At 49.8% G+C, this 22,048-nt stretch overlaps 3 protein-coding genes across 6 annotated transcripts in view; 1 reads left to right on the forward strand and 2 right to left on the reverse strand.

The window, feature by feature from the left end:
- Positions 1–10,964, reverse strand: part of Xrcc1 (X-ray repair cross complementing 1) — a 22,198-nt gene extending 11,234 nt beyond the window's left edge. For 2 of the 3 annotated variants that reach the window (XM_010623270.3, XM_010623269.3), the window contains exons 1-3: positions 10,752–10,964; positions 10,265–10,357; positions 2,951–3,061 (exon numbers count right to left, since the gene is read on the reverse strand). In XM_010623270.3, the coding sequence (XP_010621572.1) occupies positions 2,951–3,061; positions 10,265–10,357; positions 10,752–10,802 (255 nt within the window). In that variant the 5' untranslated portion in view covers positions 10,803–10,964. The remainder of the gene's footprint in view (positions 1–2,950; positions 3,062–10,264; positions 10,358–10,751) is intronic. The other variant, XM_010623271.3, reaches the window with a different exon arrangement.
- A 211-nt stretch (positions 10,965–11,175) lies between these two features.
- On the forward strand, positions 11,176–16,110 carry Pinlyp (phospholipase A2 inhibitor and LY6/PLAUR domain containing). Of its 2 annotated transcripts, none has more exons than XM_010623268.2 (5): positions 11,176–12,090; positions 13,542–13,658; positions 14,933–15,082; positions 15,241–15,384; positions 15,531–16,110. In XM_010623268.2, exons 1-5 carry the CDS (start codon positions 12,021–12,023, stop codon positions 15,683–15,685), a joined length of 636 nt encoding a protein of 211 aa, XP_010621570.1. In that variant the 5' UTR covers positions 11,176–12,020; the 3' UTR covers positions 15,686–16,110. The 2 variants fall into 2 exon arrangements, with proteins under 2 accessions (XP_010621570.1, XP_019062923.1); XM_019207378.2 differs by lacking the exon at positions 11,176–12,090 and adding an exon at positions 12,183–12,202 and having other exon boundaries at positions 15,531–16,106.
- Positions 16,111–19,129: 3,019 nt separating this feature from the next.
- Irgq (immunity related GTPase Q) overlaps positions 19,130–22,048 on the reverse strand; it is a 6,861-nt gene continuing 3,942 nt past the window's right edge. The window contains exon 4 of the mRNA XM_010623370.2: positions 19,130–22,044. Within this exon, the coding sequence (XP_010621672.1) occupies positions 21,890–22,044 (155 nt within the window). The 3' untranslated portion in view covers positions 19,130–21,889. The remainder of the gene's footprint in view (positions 22,045–22,048) is intronic.

Raw genomic sequence — 22,048 nt, forward strand, 5'->3', positions numbered from 1 at the left:
GGCGGGGCTGCTCCTCAGCTTCTGGGTTTCAGGCCCAGAGGACCCCACCTCCACACTGCTGGCCATCTGTCTCCTGCATTCCCGCCTCTTTCTGCCTAACCCCCAGTCCTAGGGATGGGAGTGGCTCTTCCTCAGACCTCAGTCTTGCAGTAACACCCAGTTATCAATCCTTGATATTAAGTTCTCTCTGTTAAAATAACTAGTATGAAAGTCGCGTTAGCTACTCCGGAGGCTGAAGCAGGAGGATCCCTTGAGCCTAGAAGCTCCAGGCCAGCCTGGGCAACACACGGAGACCCTGTCTCAAAAACCCACCATAACTGGTGTGGTCTCGGTCTCAGTCTCAGGTGAGGAAATGCCTGCCCTCAATAAATGATGCTTTAGCCTGACTTGGTGCTGATCCCTTGATTTTTTAGATATTTATTTATTTATCTATTTATGTTCACAGTGCTGAGGACCAAGCCCAGAGCCCTGCACGAGGCAGGCAAGCACTCTACCTCCAAGCTACACTCCAGCCTAGCCTGGGCTCTGCAAAAGGCAGATGACAGCTCTGAGACCACACACACACGTGCTGGCAGCTTTAAAGTGTGCAGCTTCACTTGGGGGCTGAGAAATTCCTCCACCTGAGGCCTTGGATTGGCAGTGAAGTTTGAGGCCCATTCACTTGAGCAGACAGGACTTTGTGACTGTGGAAGAAGATCCAGACCCAGCACAACGAGAGGAGGTTGCGAACCTCTCCAGTCAGTACCTGGAAAGCGACCTGCCTGGAAATGGAAGCAGGGTCCACAGAAAGAGGTAAAACTGACACTGATAAAAATGAAGATGATGAAGACGGGTAATGATTGAGGCAATGATGAAGAAAGTGAAGAAAACACTGTAAATTTATGCGAGACACTCCAGCCAAAAGTGCTCAAAAATCAAACCAGGAGGGAAAAGGACTAACATCAAGCCCTCTAATCTCAAGCATTCTTCAAAAAATAGGGAAAACACTTGCACAGAAACACACACGTGGATCAATGGAACAGAACAGAGGAAGCAGAAACAACTCCAGACACATTCAGCCATGCGACCTCTGACAAAGGAGTCAAAGCATACACTGAAGACAGCCTCTTTAATAAATGGTGACGGAGACCACTCTGGGTGAGTACAAATTCATAAACTGGCTTTTCACATTACATGTCTGAGTCTGCCTACTGGCCCACAATGGCCTGCCTGCAAAGCAAGTAGTCGGTGTGTAGGAAAAGAACAAATTCTCCATGCCACTGGTCACAGCAGAGGTCTCCATGATCCATGACTCTCTGACCTCTTGGATGGCAAGAGAATACTGCAGCTAAGGGCAACATGACTCATACACAGAACTCCTATAGAAGCAAAAATTAATCTATGGGAAAAAAAACAAATCTCCCCTTAAATCAATGATCTGCTCCTGCTAGAATGTCTCGTCCCCTTGCTGCCAGGAACCTGCTCATGCCAGTCCTCTTCACTCCTGTTCCCTGTACTGCCCCCTACGCCTTCAAGAAGCTGTGTTCTCACTGGCAAGCTCCAGGAGACAGTGTCTTAGCCTGATAAGAGCTCTGACCATCCTGGGACCCTTTACGAAGTAAAGATCTTGTCTTGGCTTTTGTTATCTTGCTGCTGGACCCTTGGACAGGTGTTTGGAAATTTGCACAGCTTCCAATAAAATGGTGCTGGGAAACTGGCTATCCACATGCAGGAGACTGAAGCCAGGCCCATAGCTCTCACTGTGTACTAGACTAAAATCAAAATGGATCAAAGATCTAAATGTTACAACAGAAAAGGGCCAGGGATTTAGCTCAGTGTTGCTGCCACCTGCCTTGCAAGTGCAAGGACCAGAGTTCTATACCCAGAACAACAAAAAGTGGGAAATGTTTGGTTTTGTTTTGTTTTTGTTGTTTTTTTTGTGGTACTGGGGATTGAACTTGGGTCTTTGCGCTTGCAAGGTAGGCCACCAAACCGCTGAGCTAAATCCCCAGCCCAAAAAGTGGAAAATGTTACAACAGAAACAATCTGCTGAAAGAAAAAAATAGGTAAAACTCTTGAAGACAAAGGCAAAGACTTTCTGAACAGAACCGCAATTATACATGAAATGACACACAGAATCAATAAATGAGATCATATCAAATTAAAAACCTCTGCATAGTAAATGAAACAACCAATTGAGTGAGGAGACAACCTAAAGAATGGGAATAAATTTTGCCAGCTATTCTTCCCACAGAGGACTAATATCTAGAATACATAAAGAATTCAAAAAAATTAAAACCGCTCCCCAAAAGACCCAATCAAAACATGGGCAACCAAATGAATAGACACTTCTCAGAAGAAGACATATAAATACATGAAAAATGTTCAACATCTCTGGCTGTTAGAGAAATGCAAATTAAAAGAACACTGACGCTGGGCGTGGTGTGGTGCACACCTGTCATCTCAGCATTGTAGAGGCTGAGGCAGAAGGATTACTACAAGTTCAAGGCCAGTCTGAACTACATAGTGAGATCCTGTCTCAAAAAAAGAAAAGAGAAAACACTGAGTTTTTATCTCACACCAGAAAGAATAGCTATCATCATGAAAGCAAGTAACAAATGTTGGTGAGGCTGCAGGGGGAAAAAGGAAACCTTCTACATGGTTGGTGGGAAGGTAAACTAGGTACAGCCACTATGGAAATTCCTCAAAAAACTAAAAGTAGAAATTCTATTCAACCCAGATATTCCCCTTCTGGGTATCTTCCCGAGAAACAGTTAAAGATATCACAATCACATTACAGTGACCCATGCATACCCATGCAGATAGCAGCACACTTTCTAACAGCTAAACCTTGGGAGCAGACTGCATGTGCATGGACAGATGAACGAAGAGTGTGGTATTGTCACACAGTGGAGCCCTGGAGGACGGCCAGGGGACATCTGCGGCGGAGGTGTCTCGCTGCCCTGCTTACCTCATAGTCTTGCTCACTGGCCCCTCCAGCCGAGCTGCCCACCAGCACCTCTACAAAGGCTGAGCCATTGTTCCCAATGTCCATGCTGTGGATCTGCTCCTCCTTCTCCAGCTGTGGGCACAAAAAGCTCAAGATCAGTGCCTGCTCCATCCTCAGGCTGACTGCCGGGTAGGGACTGAAGGAGGGATGAGCCCCATCTGGGCTGCCACCTTCCCGAGAATGTCACCTCTGTGTGTCAGCAGGGACCAGGTCTGCTGGCACACAGCACAGACCACAACGTGGAGCAGGACATTCCCTCAGTGACTGCATCCACCGTGACCCTGCCTCCAGGATGCTGGGGAAAGCACTTTCTGTACAAAGGGTTCTGCCAAAGGATCTGCCATCCCAGTCTGACAGCTGAAGGTACAGAAAGGTGTGCATGCATGGCGGGGAGTCAGGAAAGGCTGAGGCGAGGCTCCTGTCTCACACTTTGCGGCTTTATTAGGATCCTGGAATGACAGGTTATTACAACCCTCAAAAGTATCCAGTCCACCACCTTATACTGCCTTCCCTGCCCCAGGGAACCATCTGCTGTTCTCATCTGCTCCATCACCTCCCAGTCAGGAGGTCACCGAGACACTGCCTGCCCAGTGCGACACACATGGCTGCACGGGAGGAAGGAGCCTGGACGCAGGCTGAGGTGGGCCTGGGTCCAAATCTAGCCCTGCCATTTCCAAGCTGTATCCAGGGTCTCTGAGGGGCAATTTCCTCATATATGAAAGGGGAGGATCATCTTATTAGCCCTCCTTCTGCAGGGAGTTGAGATGACCCAGAACAGAACTGCAGCCGGCATTTGGCTGTTCACATGGTACCAGACAGGAAGCTGCGCTGTCCACAGTGGCCCTGAGAGGCAGGTACTATAATTATCTCCAGGTCACACACGAGCAGCGGCAGGCAGGAAGCGGTTATGTCATCTCCACTGTGCAGGCAAAGGCCAAGGACACCAGGCAGGCCGGTTAGAACATGCGTTCCTGCACCCAGCACTGCTGGCTGGAGGCGGCAGAGGCAGTGGGCCACGGTGGTGGCAGGGACAGGGCCTTCCTGAGGCTGAGCCCCAGCTGCCTCCTGTCCAACCCTGGGGCTGCTTTCCTGCTCCGCTACCCCTCCTTCGCCATACCCTCCCACTGTCATTGCCAGTGCGTCTCTGGGTCTCTGCTAAGACGCTACCTCTCCAGAGATGAGTACAGAGCGTCCTCACCTCCTACCATGTGCCACTCTATCCCTAAGACAGCTGTATTTCTCTCTCTTTTTTCCTTGTCAGGGTTGTTGTAATCACTTATTCTTGAAATCACAGGATTTATACATGGACATTCAATGTTAAATTTGATATACAAAAAGTTTACATTAAAAGCACACAAAAGGAAGATGGAAAAATAAAGACATCTGAGAATGCTATTAATATACACTTGTAGAATGTTTACTTGGAGGATTTTATTTTTGGTTACTATTCAACATTAGTCACTGCTCTCTGTATTATTTCCACTGGTTTTTTCTTTCCGATTTTCAGATTTTTCTAACCTTGAACCCCATATTAACCTACTGAATCATAGCTGGGCGTGGTGGTTCATGCCTGCAATCTCAGCACTCGTGAGGCTGAGGCAGGAGGATCGCTGTGAGTTCAAGACCAGCCTGGGCTACATAGTGAGTTCCAGGTCAGTCTCAACTACATAGTGAGACCCTGTCTCAAAAAAACAAAAAAACAAAACAAAACCTACTGAGTCATTTAAATAAAACAAAAGCTCTTCAAAATGATTTTAGGTACCATATCAGAGGATTTGTCAATTTGAAATTTGAAAGTAGGGACGGTGATCTTAAAGTATGTTCATGAAATCTCTAACACTTTATTTTTTTGACACTACTCTTCAAAAGGTGGACCTAAGTGCATAATGCTTGAATGTGCCCAGAATTAGTGACTGGCCACCAACAAACAGGAAGTAGAGTGAGGTCATGTGACCTTCCGTTTATGAAATAAAAAGAACAGCTTCTGATTCAGTCTCTTCCCCACCTCTCTCATTCAACCTGGGAAGCTGGCCACCAAGTAGTGAGAATACACAAGTCCCTTGTTGAGAGGTCTATGTTGAAGAGGGTTTTGGTCTGTCTTCAACCAGCACCAACATGCCTGCCATGAGACTGACTCATCTTGCTAACAGGTCATCCAGCCCCAGTCAAACCTTAGGATCACTGCAGCCCCAACCAAAATCTTGATTTTGATCTCCTGAAAGACTAAAATAAAAGTTCCTAGCTAAGCTGCTTCTCAAGTTCTGACCCACAGAAAGTAGGAGGAAATAAATGCTTGTTTTAGAGTAATGGGACTACTCATTACACAACAACAGATACAAAATAACTGATAAAAAAAATAACATCATAAAATTTTACAACTCTGAAACTGCTGCAAGCTAAAAATTAAGAATATCATTTAGTAACATATAATACATGTCAGCTATATATCTCTTCATCGGCAGTGCTTGGTAGTCTATAAATATATATTTGTAATTCTCTGATATTTGTCTCCCCCACTCAACTTTTAAGTCCCATGAGAGTAGGGACAATGTATGAGTTCTTCAGGATGTGTACCAATGTCAAAAAAGAGTGCCTGAGGACCGGGGATTTAGCTCAAGTGGTTCCGATGCCTGCCTTAGAAGCTCAAGGACCTGAGTTCAATCCCTGGTACCAAAAACAAACAAACAAACAAAAAAAAAAGCCAGTGCCTGAGCCAGGCAGAGCGGTGCACACTTGGAATCCCAGCACTCTGGGAGGCTGAGGCGGAAGGACCATAAGTCTGAGCTCAGGCTGGGCAAATCAGTGCGATCCTGTCTCAAAACAATAAAAGACACTGGAGAGCTGGGCATGGTGGTGCACAGCTGTAATCCTAGCACCGAGGAAGCTGAGGCAGGAAGATCCCCACAAATTCAAGGCCAGCCTGGGCTACATAACACGTTCAAGACCAGCCTGGACTACACAGCAAGACCCTGACTCACCATTCCCCCACAAAGGAGGGCCAGGGTGCAGCTCAGTGTAAGACTATGCTTAGTATGAGTGAAGCCCTAAATTCGACCCCAGCACCAAAGGAAAAAGGAAAGAAGCTCCACTAATACATGTTATAATATGAATGAACCTCAGAAACATTATGCTAAGTAAAACAAAGCATACACAAAAACCCACATATACATTTATATAAAATGACAAAAGCAGGCAAAGGAACAGGGACAGCAAGATCAGTGGTTGCCAAGAGCAACATGGAGGTAGGGAGTGTGCAGTGACTATTCCTGGTTCTGAGGTTTCTTTTAGGGGTGATGAAAACACTGAGTTAGAGTGGAGATGGTTACAGAACAGTCAGCGTGCAGAACCAAGCACTGGCTCGCTCAGCTTACGTGCATGGAGTCAATTTTATGCTCTGTGACGTTTACCTCAGAAAAGAAGTGTGTCAAGACATGGGCTCAGCATGGGGTGTCACCCATGGCCCAGGTTTGTGAGCGTGCGCCTTTGTCAGAAGATGCAACGAGTGAAACAAGTGGGACGCAGAAAGCTGGCAAAGCCCCATGTGAAGAAAAACATTGCATGTGAATGAAATGCAAAGTCACCCATCACTTAGAAGACCGTATAAGGAGACAGCAAATTCCCATGACAAACTATTACGGGGCAGAACAGCATAGGGGCCACGCATTTAGATTTTTCATACACACTCGTATGTGTACAAAATGAGCCAGGAAGGCCACACGATGAGCTGCTCACAGCGGTTGCCTCAAGAGTGAGGCAGTTGGTAGCAGGAGAAGGAGGGGGGAGAGCAGGCAGAGATCAGAAGAGAAAGAGACTTTCTTTCCCCCAAAATAAAGTTATTCGACTTTGGCAGTTTATTCGGAGCCCAAGTCTGAAGATGAAGCTGTAGTGGAGGGTGTCGGAGCGTGGCTAAAGAGAGGATCGGTACCTGGGTATCTGATGCCTATGGAGGGGAAGACTTTCCTTGTCTGAGGGGATGATGGAGATGGTTACAAAAAGGAGGAAGGTGACGATTCAGAGACTGAGCTGTTGAACACTGCTTCTAAAGAAAGCACCTGCAGTGACGCATAGAGGTTCCACCTGGACTGCGTCCCAGCCATCCCCTCCGGGCCACGAGTGGTTGGCAAAGAGGTTGAACTCCCTGCCTGGGAGCAGGTGACGGGTTGGTGACAGAGCTTCCTGTGGCTACCGCAAACAAAAAAAGTGTGAGGCTGTCACGAGCAGAGGTTTGAACCCTGGGTGGCAATTTACAAGATGTTGCAAAACAGTGTTTGGAGAAAATACAGGGTAGTAGGAAAACTCACTGTCTTAGTGCTCAGATATCAGGCACTTCCAAAGAACCCTAAAATTAGCACTGGGTGAATGTGCAGTTGCCGTGTATGCTGGTCACTGCCGGACACAGCTGGATTTCCCAGAGGGTATCCGCTACAGGCAAAGCCACCAAATGCTGCAGCGCTGGGCTCCCCACTTCCATGCTAGGCCCCTGCCATTTATCCTCTGCACAGAACCTGAAGGACTGTGTGAAGATCAAGTCGGATCACGTCCCTCCTCTCTGCTCAGAGCCTCCAGCGGCTGCAGTCTCACCCGAGTAAGAGTCCTCACAGTGGCTTCCCAGGCCTGGAGCATTTCAGCTCACAAGCTCCTCTCCTACCTCTCTCGTCTTGACTGACCCCACCCTGGCCACACAGGCCTCCTCATTGTTCCTCCAACATGTAGGGCACAGTCTGCTCTGGAGTGGCCCCCAGATGTATGCACGGCTCACCTTGCTCAAATGTCACCTTCTCAGGATGCCTTTCCTTGAGTTCCCTATTTAAATAAAAACCTCCAGGGGACCGGGGATTCAGCTCAGTGGTTCTGCCATCTGCCTCGCAAGCACAAGGTTCTGAGTTCAATTCCCCAGTACCAAAAAAATAAAATTGAAAAATAAATAAAACCCCATGGCCACACTGCCCTTCCCCCAACCAGGCATCCCCAGTCCCTTAGTTTAACTAGCGTCTGACATAGGTTTTAGCCATGTTACGTCTGTCAGTCTTTCCCTAATACCGTGACAGCTCCACAGGACTGAGCACTGTTTGTCTTGTGCTGCCCACTGCTGAACCAGCCCAGAAAGTAACACGGGACGTGGAATACAGAAGACGCTTAATCAATACTTGCTGAATGAGCAAGTGAATGAAAGAACAAGTGAATTCACCTACTCCCTAGAGCAGATTTCTGCCTCTGTGGTGGCAGCTTCTACATGTCTGCCTCCAGCTCCACATCTGACTCCTGACTGCCTTCCGGTTGCTACCTCAGAGCCACATCAAAGTTGGACGTTAGGACCAAAACACACCGCCTTCCCAGGCCGCTCCCACGCAGCGTTTCCCATTTTGGTGACAGCTGCAGTATTTCTTCAGTCCCTTCCAGGTCAGAGGTCCTGTTCCTTGCCCCTCTGACTCCCCCTCTCTCCCGTACTGCCTCTTCTTTCTCCAGTCTCTCTGCTCTACCTTCAGCAAAGCTAAAACTGATTGTCATTTCTCTGGGGTCACCTGAATGAGAACCCAGCATCGCCCCACAATAAAATCGCAAACCCCTCCCTTTACACAAACATGTCCATGTTGACAGGGCATTTTGGCAGACATTATGTCACCGGATTTTCACAAGCACCCTGGGCTTAGATTCATCCCTCAATGTACAGATGAGAGACTGGGTTTAGAGAAATGAAAAAATTTGCCTGAGGTCACAGAGTTACGAAGGAGAGCTGGGATTTGAATCCAGTTCCCAAAACTAAATCCTCAGCAGTCTAGAATCTCCCACAGTTTAAAAGAATGGCTTTCAGGTAAATTGTGTAATTTCTGTGGGCTTCAGTTTCCTCATCTATAAAATAGGGATAATAACAGATCCATAGAGTTTTTATGAGGATTCAATTAATCAAACCATGTGAGGTATGCAGAATGGTGACTGTCAGTTTATAGTGTTAAATAATGTTATTTTTTGTTACTATTCTTATATTAGAGATTTAGGAGATACTTAACTACAATCAGTCAGAAAATTTTGTGAAAAGGCTCTGTGACTTAAGATTTTTCAGAACCCCTGAGCAAAACAGAGACCAAGATTATGCTCAGATCAGAAACAGTGGTGTAAATCCTGCCCTCACAAGTCCACTGATTTCTGTCCCCAAATACACCTCCACCAGAGCTAAGGAAAGTGGTCAGCAGTCAGAAAGCCTGTGTGTGGACCAAGAGTGCGCACTGGGTAGTAGCACACATAAGGCCCTAGGTTAAACGCCCAGCCCTAGCAACAGGGAGAAAAAAACCTAAACAACAAAACAAAAAAGAACGAAGATATGTTATGTACATTCCCCACAATGAATGTAATCATTATGTACTGCAAAGGTGCACTAATAAAAATTAAACAACAACAACAAAAAAAAACAGCTGGGCATGGTGCTGCACACCTGCAATCCTAGGTACTAGGGAGGCTGGGGCAAGAGGGTCAACTACTTATGGTCAGTCTGGGTAACTTAGCAAGTCCCTGTCTCAAAATAAAATTTTTTAAAAGGCTGGGGATGTAGTTCAGTGGTTGAGTGTTTGCTTAACATATGTAAGGCCCTGGGTTCTATCCCCAGTGCTGGGGGAAAAAAAATGCTGGCGTGTGAAGAAGAAGCAGGATGATTAAGTGGTCAAAAGCACAACATTCAGTTGTGAACTCAAGTCTTAACACTATCATTTATTTATTACTGATGATGACCCTTAAATCACACCTCTCAGGTAAAACATCCAGGACATCACCTGGCAAAGGGCAGATTTTAAAAAATGCATTAGCTCTCCTATCTGGATAGGATTCTGTTCAGAATCCTACAACCATCTCAGATCAAGCCTCTCTTTCCTGTTTGCCCCCCTCCCAATTCACAGGGCCTGGTATGGAGTTGGTGAAAGAATGCACAAAAGGCTCTCAGAAAGAAGCCAGCCAACGCTCCAGAAACGGTAGCTTAGACTGGCAACTTCATTCCCCTGCCCCAGTGCCTCTATTTCCCCATCTCTAAAATGAGGTTGATTTGTTCAGATAATCTGGACACCTTCCATCCCTGGGGCCCACGGAGTCTAGGCAGCAGGATACACAGCATATGGTTCATTTTGTTTCAGATGAGAAAACTGAGGCCCAGAGAGCACAAGCAACCCACCACCCAGGGCCACAGACTACACTTAGTCCTTGGGTCTCCTGTCTCTTCTGTTGAAGGGTATAGGGATTATGCAGCCTGATTTCCCCTAGGAAGAAGGAGGAGGGGGCGGTTAGGATCACCTGTAAGACCACAGAGATGCACTTCTCGCCGGCCTTGGCTGCCCGCCATTTCCGGTAAGTATCTGCCTTGAGAAGGTTTTCTGCACAGTGGGTCTGAGGACAAGAGTTGAAAAGGCGAGTTAAGGCAGAGATGACAGCTAGGCCCCCAGTTCTCAGATAACTTCTTGGGGCCCTCCATGTCCTCTGCGATCCCCCAGATTTAAGTTCCCCTTTTAGTCCCCCCACACCCTGCCTCAAATTTCTCTCACAATATTTCCCTGGAGGTTTCCCTACGGGCTCTCCTATTCCTCCTTTTCTCTCCGGAAGTTCCACAGAAACCCAAAAATTCCCTAATTCCACATCTCCTCCAGGATTCACTTTTAGCCCCTGGAAATCCCCATGACCCTCCTTGGACTTCCACGAAGTTCTCTTTTATACCCCAAAAGTTCTTACGGTGCCCTCTTTAATTCTCTCACGTCTGCCAACCTCCCCCACGCCAATCCCTCACCGAGTCCTGGCTGCTACAGGACACGACGTGGCGGAGGCGAATCTCCGGCATGCCGAAGCCGTGGGCTTCACCTAGACCCGAGGCTGAGGAAGGGTCCGGCTTGGGGGGCGGGGAAGGGGTGCTCTCCGCGCAGGCTTAAGTGCGCAAGCGCGCGTGGCTCGGGCCTTTCAAACCGCGGCGCGCCGCGCTCGCGTCGACTCGGCGCAAGCCCAGACTAGCCTCTCCTAAGGGAGGCGCTGCGTTCCCTAGCAACGAGCCTTCCTTCGGCCCCGCCTCTCTCAGATTCCACCACTCTCTACCCGCCTTCTTGGGATTTTACCACGTTTTCTGGGTGCCTAGCAACGAGAGCGGCTTTGAGATTGGTGCCCAGAAGAAATTCGCCGTTCTCATTGGACGACGTAGTCATCGCCCAAACAATCCCGGAAAGCGATAGCTGAGTGGATTTTCTCAGGGAGCTTGGATCCTACTAAAACAGGATCTCCGTTTCTCCTCCTGCGCCTACACATTTCTCTCCGCCCTAAACAAACACGAGAGAAATCTCACACCTCTCTCAGCCCTCTGAGGTCGGGGGCGGGGGACGGTCCATTAATAAAGCATATTCCCAAACCACACACACACACACACACCCTGGAGTGTTTCCAGAATGCCTCAGTTCACTAACATACGACCTTCAGACCCTTGTTTCTTACTACACCTCCCTTTGGCCGCTGACGGGCACCCTTCTGTTCGGTCCCCTTGAGACCCAGAAGTGCAGCCCTGGGTGGGGTTGGGGCTATAACAGCCCAAACACAGAAGAGGGAGTATGAGTCAAGCATTTGAAGAAGGGAAGGGAGACAAGGCCCCCAGCCCCCGCAGGACGAGCTTGGACATGCTAGGCGCTCCCAAGTAGGACCCCACCCACGCTAGGCGCCTCCTTGGGAAGACGGAGAAGGGGGATCCCAGTCTTCACAGCCGCTCTACCTCTGCAGGGAATCAAGTGACCCACTCACGCTGGGAATGGGGTGGGGGTCAGGAATCAAGGCAGTAGTAACCTTTGAGGCCCTCGAGGAAGAGGGTGCTGCAAGTCCAGACTCCTGGGATCCCGGTGGCAAAGGAGGCTGGGCACAAGATGTTTAGCTTCCTTTTGGATGCTGGTACCCGGAGGCTGCAGAGGACTGCCCTGGATTCTGACCTCAGCTATTTTTCACCCCACGGTGAACGTGGGTCTGGGCCCGCCCCTCCCCAGCTTTTTATAAGGGCAGAGGCCCGGGGACTGCAGTTTCACACACCATGGGGCTATCCACAAGACAGGACACCTTCCTGCTGGCCTTCACGCTGCTCTGCACCCTTATGGGTCTCGGTAAGTGACAAGGGACCTGAGTGGCTTCCAGGAAGGAAAAGACTGTGAGAGAGCATTCAGCAGCGTCCTAAAGAGGGAAAGGGCAAGTTCAGATTCACAGAGAAGTCAGACGGTAAGGATGAGAAAGCCTGGGGTGAGGGGAAAAGTGCTTGATTGGATCTGTAGGAGAGCAGGGTTGGTGGGCTTCGAATCCTCTGTCTCACAGGCAGGGTCCCAAAATAAGACAGAGAAATTCTAGGATGAGAGATTGATTACAAAAGGAAATCTTTTAAAATTCAATCTTTCAAACGGTGGAGAGAATTCCTTTCTCTCTGGATTCAGCAGTTCAGGAACCCAGGCCTTTCCTCCTCCTACCTATAGATGCAAGAGTTCGGGCAGTTTCACCCTGTCTAGGACTCAGGTATCCAGGCCTCTAGTTGTCTCCTCCCTCAGGACCAAGAATTCATGCCCTCAGCCCCTGAACCACACTTTGCGCCTTTTTTTTTTTTTTTTTTTTTTTTTTTGGTACCAGGGATTGAACTTGGGTCCTTGCACTTGCAAGGCAGGCCACCAAACCACTGAGCTAAATCCCTGGCCCATGTCCTTGATTTGGGATGCAGACCCCAGCCTCCTGTACCTCAGTCTGGGCTTCTACTATCCACAAGGCTTGGGCTGGGGATTTAGCTCAGTGGCACATGCCTACCTTACAAGCATAAGGTCCTGAGTTTGATCCCTGGTACAAAAAAAAAAAAATCAAGGATTAAACTGGGCATGGGGGCACATGCTGGTAATCCCAGGACTTGGGAGGCTGAGGCAGGAGTATTGTCACACATTCCAAGTCAGCCCTAGGCTACACTTCAAGGCCAGCCTAGAATACATGGCAGACCCTATCTGAGAAAATTTATGCAGCACCTCCAAGGAGGAAATTTCCACACCCAATACCCAAGAACCAGCCTGACCTGAAATTTCACAGAACTCTCTGGAAACCTTTGCCACCACCCCTCCCTGCCCCTGAGCCGGCTCAGAGGACCCTGGCGTCCAAAGTCCCCAGCCTTGTAATTAGGTGAACAGGCTCCACGGTAGTCACTTCCCGCCGCTGGAAGCCACTTTGCTGGCATCATCCAGGTTTCCTTGTCAGACTCTGGACAGTTCCTTGGACAGTAATCAATGCCCCACCCTTGAAAAACCAGGGTAATACCGGTTCCTCCTCCCTCAAGAGGCAAAAGTCCCTCTTCTCTACCTTTTTTGTTTGTTTTTGTTTTGCTATGTATGCATTTCAGGCTGGCCTTGAACTCACTATGTAGCTCAGGCTGGCCTCGAACTGGCGATGATCCTCCTGCCTCAGCCTCCCGAGTGTTGGGATACTGGTGTACAGCACCACGCCCGGCTCCCCGACCCTTCTGAACTCCAGTGTTGAAATTCATGGTCTGGAGACTGCACCAATGACTCCTGCCTCCCGCTCTGTGTTGCAGGGTGCAGTCTAACCTGCGAAGTGTGTAATGGCCCCGAGAAAACATGCAGCGGGAAAATGAGGCAGTGCGAGGACGGCAAGGACACGTGTGCGATTATCGTGAGCGAGTCCTATGAAAGTAGGAGGGGGTGGCGTCCTGCGCGAGGCGGGGTGGAAGGGTGGGGGTGAGCGGAGAGGGATGAGCGGTAGGGGGTGGTGGAGGGTAAGGGTTGAAGATGCGGAGGGTGTGGTCACAGTTCTCAGGTGAAAAAGAGGCTGCTCTGGGCTGCGCTGGGATTGGGGGATGTGACCAGGGAAGAGACCTTTCCTGAAAGAAGACAGATGAGGTTAGGGTAGGAGAAAACACAGAAAAGCAAGCACTCCAGACCGGAGAGGGAAGGTAACCCCCAAGAAAGGGGCAAACCTACATAAAGGGAAGTAGAAGCTGGGTGTGGTGGCCCAGCAAGAGGATCCAAGTTGGAGCTCAGCCCGGACAATTTAGCGACTCAAGGAGACCCAGTCTCAAAATAAAAAAGAGCTGTGGATGCCATTCAATGTGGAGGTCCTGAGTAATGCCAATAATTAATAATAATAATAATAATGGCCAGGTGTGGTGGCACACGCCTGTAATGTCAGTGCTTGGGAGCTGAGGCAGGAGGATCACTGCAGGTTTAAGGCCAGCCAGAACTAAACAGCAAGACCCTGTCTCAAATAAATAAATTAATTAAGACGTTTTAAAGTAGAGGTGGGGAGGTGGATGAGTAAAATGGGGGGGCTTGACTTCGATGAAAGAACCCGCCTCAGACCTGAGGGAGCAGAGGCAAAAGGGAGCAATGCAGACCTCTGCACAGGATGGAGCGGGGAAAGTGGGCATCTTAACTCCCCAGCCGAAAGAGACCATGAGCCTCAGAGAAATCCCCTGACCAGGGTGAGGGTATGAAGGCTGTGACCGTGAAAGTCAGCTCTGACAGCAGGAAGAAAACGTGAGGACCCGAGGGAGGGAGGGAGTGTGTGAAAGGAAGCTGCTATAGGAGACTGTGACACGTGACAGCGGTGAGGAGGGACCTGAAAGGCCTGAAGGCTGGAAGAGACCACTTTTACTTAGGCACAGGGGTGGCCGCAGGCACCTTGGAGAAGTACGGGGGAGGTGGAGAGGGTAAAAGGAACCACATCCAGTGGGCACTTGGGTGTTGGCTACGTGAGCCGAAGGGAGACGACAAGAGGCGGACCTGGCTCGTGGTACAGGAGGGAGGGCTCCCTAATAAAACCATTCAGGAGCAGGTGAATTCGGGAGTCTGCTGGAAAAGATCACCCAAAGGAGTTGCAGGGCTGGTGGGGGGCAGACTTAGGACACAGTGTAAGCCAGCAGTGGGCCAGCGCCGCCTGCCCTCAGCTCCTCCTCCCACTCCACAGAGGGCCCTTATGTGAGCACCGTCAAGGCCTGCATGAAATCCAGAGACTGCCACTCGGGCTACGTGTCCACCACCATGGGACCCAATAATTACATGGTGACCAACACGCATTGTTGCCAAAGGGATGGCTGCAACCGTGGCTCTGTGCCCCGTAAGTGCCAGCTCAGCCCTGCTGAGGCAGCCCCACCCCAAAGGCCTGGCTGGTTCTGAGCCTCAGTTTCCTTACCTGTAAAATGCAGTGTCCACCTGGGGGAGGCTGGGATCAGGGCTTCCACCTACAACCCTCCTTCCATGTCACCTCGTGCCCAGCTCCCCAGTACAATCGCACCGTGAATGGCCTGTCGTGCCCCTCCTGTGTGGTGCCTTTCCGGGATACATGCGTGACAACGGAGCTAGTCCAGTGCGTTGGCCAGGAAACCCACTGCATCTACTTGGCGGGCAGAGCAAAGACTGGTGAGTGGAGCCTCGCTCTGAAAGAGAGGACGGGGTCCCAGGACTGGAGGCCCAAAGTGTTCTGTTCTAGGGGAGGAGGAGGGGAGGCCGAGTTCCTGAGTTATGCAGTGGGAAGGGCTGACTCCAGTCTGAAATCTTCCTCCCAGGAATCATCAGCGCCAAGTTTGCCACTCGGGGCTGTGCCACGGAGAGTGCCTGCCACACCAAGGCTGGGGCGGAGGTGCCCTCAGCCTCCTACTACTACTTCCTCAACCGGGCCGACTGCCACGAAGCCTCCTTGCCTTATGGCAGGGCTGAGTGAAGGACCAAGGAATATGTGTGGCCTGAGGTCCCCATCCGTCCTCAGCCCACAGCCCACCACGTGCATATAAATTAAAGTTAACAGAGCAAGCCTGAGTCCGTGTGACGTGATGCATTGGGGAGGTGGGATGTAGCGGGTTCTGGCCTCAGCCTTCTTTCCCGACTCCCTCTCTGTGGGAAAGAGAGGGAAGACCCTGCCTTTTACGGAGGGACACTAGTTGCCAGGCCCTGCGCTAAGGCTTTCCTTGCTATGCCTCATCTTACAATCACAATAACTCTATGAATCCGACGTTATCATCCCACTTTATGGACTAACAAACTGAGGCAGATCCCGTGTCTCTTGCCTCGGGTCAGCTCGGAAGATTCAGAACCCTGATTTGAACCTCAGTCCGTCACACCACGGTCCTCGATCAGCTCTCCCGATTAACCTCTCCCTCTGTTTGCCTCTGTTTTCATTTCTGCAGAATGTGGATGTCAACAGTTACAACCTCATCGGGAACCTCATCTCGTTGTGGTAAGAGGTAAATGAAGCGTGAAAACTACTCAGTGCAGTGCCTGCCACCTTGAAGAGAATGATGGCTCTGCAGACAATGTCTGAATAAATAGTAATCATCCTAATAGCTACCACTTACCGAGTGGCCATTTGTGGGCAGGTGCTAACCACTGCAGCAGTCCGGGGCAGACTAGATTATGTTACAGTAACAAACAAGTCCGTAATCTCTGGTTTAAAACAACAAAGTTGTGTGAGTCACCAAATGCTGCCAGGGCCTCGTAATAAGCTATCTCCGATCTCAGATTTAGGACGAGCAGTCTTGCTTCGAAGGTTTTGTGGGCTGGCGGGGTGGCTCCTTTTCTAGTCGTGTGCTGGCCAGTTTGGCTGGGGGGAATTGTCTCCTCCAGATGCTTCCAGTGTCCTGGATCCATGGCTTCCAGGCAGATGTTCTCAGCACAGGTCACAGAAGCATAAAAGTCAAGCGCATTTCAGGCCCTTGAGGAGGTTAAGACTCTGACGTTCCACTAGGGTGAGTCCCATGGCCCAAACCAAACTTAGTGGAGCAGGAAAGTATGGTCCCTCTCCAGAGGTTGGGAGAGGGGTGGATACTTGCTAAGTGATTAGTCACAAAAGGCTAATGTGTCCTTCACTCTAGTACTTGTTTAGCACCATCTACTCATTAAGAGTCACAGAGCAGCCACCAACTTCAACATGACCGATTTCTGCACCCAAGGAATGAGCCCAGGAAAGTTGTGTGATTATCAAAGCTGTGACCCAGAAATGACCCATCCAGTGTCCACTCACTGGATGGAGCTAGTCACTTGGCCTTACCTGAACCACAGGGAGGTCAGGAAGTGCAATTCTGCCCCAGGATCAGAAGGCTGAGAGCCGGGCATGCTTCGCACTGACCGTGGCTTCTCGGAGGCTCAGAATTACTGGGCATGGTGGTGTACCCTGTAATCCCAGCTCATGGGAGGCTGAGGCAGGAGGACTGCCGCAAGTTGGAGGCCAGCCTGGGCTACATAGTTCAAGGCCAGCCTGAATTTAGATAGTGAGCTGCTGTCTCAAAATAAATACATTTATTTTAAAATTAAATAAAGGCCCAGAGCCTTCATACTGAGCTACATCACTACATCCCCCTTTTATTTTCACATTGGTCTGAATAAGGTGCCTAGGCTGGGTTTGAACTTCCAATCCTCCTGCCCAAGGGCTGGGATCACAGGCCTATACCAACACGCCCAGTTGCAGGCTGTTTCTTGTGTTAGCTCCGTGACAGCTGTGTGTGGGAGGCACTGTTATCCTCATCCTTGTTTGCAGGAGATGAATCTGAGACTCAAGGAAGGAGTTGAAGATGTTAATATCTGGCTCATGCTGGGAGCAGAGAGACCACCACATCACAGACAGGAAAAAAAATCAGTATCTGCGATTTTCACTTTGTTAAAAAACCACTCCAAAACTTAGTAGTCTGGAGGAATCACCTTTTATTTAGTGCATGATTCTGTGTGTTGGCAGCTCAGTTTTGGACCAGCTGGGTGCTGCTTCTGCTGTTTCAGAGGGTTGGCGGGCTGTGCTGTGGGGTACCAAGGATAGCTGGGCTGTGTCCCTTTATCACCCAGCAAGTCAGCCTGGGCTTCTTTTTTTTTTTGGTACTGGGGATTGAACTTAGGTCCTTGTGCTTGTGAAGCAGGTGGCAGAACCACTGAGCTAAACCCTCGCCCCTCACCTGGGCTTCTTGATGCAGTGGCCCCATGGACAGCCAGAGAGGAAGTCCCAGTGCACAAGCACTTCCAAGCCTCTGCTTACATCAACAGGACACTGTTGTCCCAATGGCCAAAGTCTAGAGTGAGGATGAGGATGACGATCCAAGGGCCTGGCTGCACAGACGATAAACAAACCAGGGCATTCCTGGGTCACACTAGTTCCAGACGTAAGGTGCTTGACCATCACTAATCCTCAAGTTCCTAACAGCGACCTAGTACAAAGTCCCCACTCCCAGGATGGCAAAACTCAGACATAATGGATAAAGTCTCCTGATCCCAGCCCAAGGAATTCTTTCCTGACAGATTCCCTACCATCCCTCCTCTTCCCGGATCAAGAGTCACCACCCTCAGGCCCCGGAGTCCAGGCTTTCAGCTCAGCCAGAAATCCCAACCATCCTTTCTTCCCTTCAAACCCCAAAATAACACACAATAAGATTTCTACTCATTTTTATTCATTCCTCCAAAAAACACCACAGGCCACCCACACCCTTGGTTTGACCTCCTTTTTCTCCATTATTACAGACAATAAGTCCCTCCATCGTTACCCAGAAACGTACAAAATTCTATGTTTTGGGGCCTGTTCTGCACCGGGTAATGGCAATGCCAGGAGTCACACATTTTTGGGACTCCTGCCCTGAGCTGTCACATGGACACACCCTGATGGCAGCTAGTCATCTGTCCACAAGGGAGTCTGAGTTTTTTCTGCTTCAATGCTCCCAGAGATAGATGCCTCCCTCACAAGTTTATGCCTGCACAAAACCTAAAGTTGAATTCCATTGAGTCATTATGTAAAATGCAACCATCCCAAAGAGTAGTTGTGAAACCCAAGGGTGCCAACATACAACTACATAAATACAGGTAGAACTCAGCAGGCGCGCGCGCACGCGCACACACACACACACACAATCACCTTACTTCCACTGTGTATGATCACTGGCCTGATTTCAGCTGGAAGGAGGGCAGAGGGAAATACAGCAGCAACAGCAGCAGAGATGTCAGGCAGGACTGAATCGGAGGATGGAGAAGTGACAAAAGAGGGCACTGTGTCAGTAAAGGCATGGGGCCAACAGAAGATGCCTAAACCAGAGTGATCGCAGTACTGCCCAAGACTGAGTGTGGGCAGGGGCAACAAGACTAATGTTTGAGCGCCCACTGTGCCCTACTCACGAGGGCTGCAGTCTGTTCCACACACGTGTGTATGCGTGTGTGCACGGACAGTGAATTCTCGTAGGGACGGTGTGAGGTAGATGCCACTCGCTGTGTGACTTGCCCAAGGTCATCTCCAAAGTGACCCTAGAGCTATGCTAATAGGGTTTCCTCTCCTCAGACATGTCCTAAGTCTGGACCACTCAATACTTCTAGCCACAGAGGAGTACTTGAAACGCGGCCAGCGCAACTGAGAAACTGAATTTTGTTTCTGTTTGCTTTTAATTCACTTGAACATGATACTCATATCCATTACTGATAAACTAGTCGGTATCACGGGGGCAACCTTGGTATGTGAATCTACTTCTCTTATTATAAACTTACAAAGTATAAATAGAAGTCCAGCACCGACCCTGACAATTTCTTCTCCGAATTGAGATGCGCTCTAAGTGTAAAGTACCTATCAAATTTTGAAGACTTAGCATAAAAGATAAAGGATCTCAGTATCTTTAAAACACTGATTATATGTTGAAATGATAATATGGGGTAACTATGACACACTGCTGTGAGTTGCACGGCTACTCTTCTGCTTCGGCTTCTAGGACACTCAGTGACCTATGTTTCTGTCAGACAGCTGCTTTCTCACGCTTGCCTGAGGGGCTCCAGCGCCACCCTGTGGAGACCAGGAGGGATGTTGGACTCAAGTGAATCCCCTTCCTCTAAGGCTGCAGGAGCCGAGTAGCCATTCAGCACAAGGTCAAGTGCTTTCCCCTCCTGGCCATCTCGACCAAGGGGGACAAGCTGTGCTGGAGGTGAGAGTTCAAACTGCATAAGGGGGTGCCACCCCGCAACTCACTGCCTTCAGCTGTCAAAGAAATAGGATTCTGGAAGTATTTGTGGTTTGGGCCCAGCCCTTTCAGTCCAGAGATGGGCAAATAAGGCACCGGCCCACGTGACCCAGAATGACAGTGACAAAACCACACTTGTGTCCTAGGTCCCCTGACCTCAAACTGGAATGTTCGCTTCCATTTAATGCCTGCTTCTTCTCCAGCTCTTATTCCTTTGTCCTTTCTGTGACAAAAAGGTAACAATCTAAATTCTAGCCTTAGTTCTGCCACTGATCAATGAATAAATAGTCACTAATCACCTGCAGAGTGTCACGCAATGTTTTACGCTGGCAGTACACCAGGGAACACGACAGGCAAAGGAACAACAGCCAATAAATGGGCAAATAAATAACATCATTTTTATAGTAATATTTCCTAAAAAAAATCAACTGGCCAGAATGAGAAATGGGGGTGTACAAGCTGCTTTCGTGAGGGTGAATACAGAAGACCTCTCTGAGGGACCATTTGAGTGGAGACCTTATGAACAAGGAGCCGATCGTGGGAAGATGAGGGGGCACTGCACTTCAGGAAAGAACAGCAAGTGCAAGGGTCCTGAGGCAGAACTCAGTGTGACCTATTCAAACATCAGAAACATCTCTCAGCCTGGTTGGGGTTGAGATGGGGTAGAGGCTGAGAAAAGGCAGGGACCAGACCACACAGAGCTTTGCTTTGTGCAGCTGTACCTCTGGCCTGCTCTCTCTAGACTTGCTCTCCTCTTCCCTTTTTCCAGTTTTGGCATTGAAAAATCCTGTAACTTGTGGCCTAGAACATCGCAGGCACTGTGGTTTTTTTCTGCCTTTGCCTCAGTCCTGCCTGGCAGGTTCACATTTGCTCCCACAGTCTGTGATGCCTGCCCAGCCATTCTGGGGGAGCCGTGCCCAAAGACACATCCTTTGTGTAACCAGATGATAGCCTCTCAGGGAGGTCCCATCAAGATGTCTGGACTAGCGCAGCAGGACAGCCGCTTCTCCAAAAAGGCAGGTAGGTCCACAAAACACCAAGGCCAAAAGGGTTAAACCCAGACAAAACAAAAACAAAAGCACACCATGAAGGAGAGAAACGCACACCCAAGATCCTCTGCATTACTTAGCACCTAAAAGATGGGGGCAGTCTTGTGCCTCCCCAGTCAAACTCACAGAAAGAGAGGCAGCTGCTCTTTCAGGACGTACAGGATGAAGCTCACCTAGGACCTGTGGGAGGCAGCTTTGAAGTGCAAGTTCTTACTCTGCCACATGCAGGCCTCGCTCATGGTCTCCCCACCCTCAGGGCCCATCAAGTTCAGACCTCTAGCCCTTTCTCTCCATTTCTGTTGTGATCATCCTTCTTACACCAGATCCCCAGACAGTGTCAGACATCCCTTCACTCCCCAGGAGACCCAGGGGTCCACAGCTCTGCCATCCGCCCCGTGCTACGTCTCCAGACGTAGACTTCCCAACGCTCAAGAATTAGCAACCAAAGCACAGTCCTCTGAGACCTCAGGCAACCCCCCACCCCATGAAGATTCAAACTTAGGCCGTTTCCCTGTCAGATCCGGAAGCCCAAGGATTCTGGCTCCCTGGAGCACCCAGGCTCCTATACTGATGTCCAGGTCCCCAGCTGTGGGCCTCCTCAGGAAGCAAGGCTTTTAACCTGTCTCCCTTGGAAACCAGACGTCCTGTAAGGTAGCTGGAGACAAGGATGTACCACTCCCTCCAGGAGTCTGGATAGTATACTCCCGGGTCCACAGAAAAATCAGAAATCCCGCTCCCCCCAAGTTCTGCTCACCTTTAGGACGCCACACACCCCAACCAGAAGTCGGGGCCTGCACCCCCAAGTGCAAAGACTCCCAGTAGCAGACTCCCCCCTCCCCCTTGCGTCAGGTTCAGGCTTTCAAACCCCCACCCGAGCTGGAAGCCCAGGACCCCATCCTACCCCACCCCTTACTGGGCTGGCTCACCAGGTGCCAGCACCGCCTCAGCGTCTGCCCGCATCTCATCCAGAGCCTGCAGCAGGACGCCGTGTGCGGCGCGGTACCCCAGACCGCCTGTCGCCGCAGCGCCACCCGCAGGCCACAAGAAGGAGAGGGCACCCAGCGCTGC

This window comes from Fukomys damarensis, unplaced genomic scaffold, assembly GCF_012274545.1.
Source record: "Fukomys damarensis isolate Sample0158 unplaced genomic scaffold, DMR_v1.0_HiC HiC_scaffold_19, whole genome shotgun sequence".
Lineage (NCBI taxonomy): Eukaryota > Metazoa > Chordata > Mammalia > Rodentia > Bathyergidae > Fukomys > Fukomys damarensis.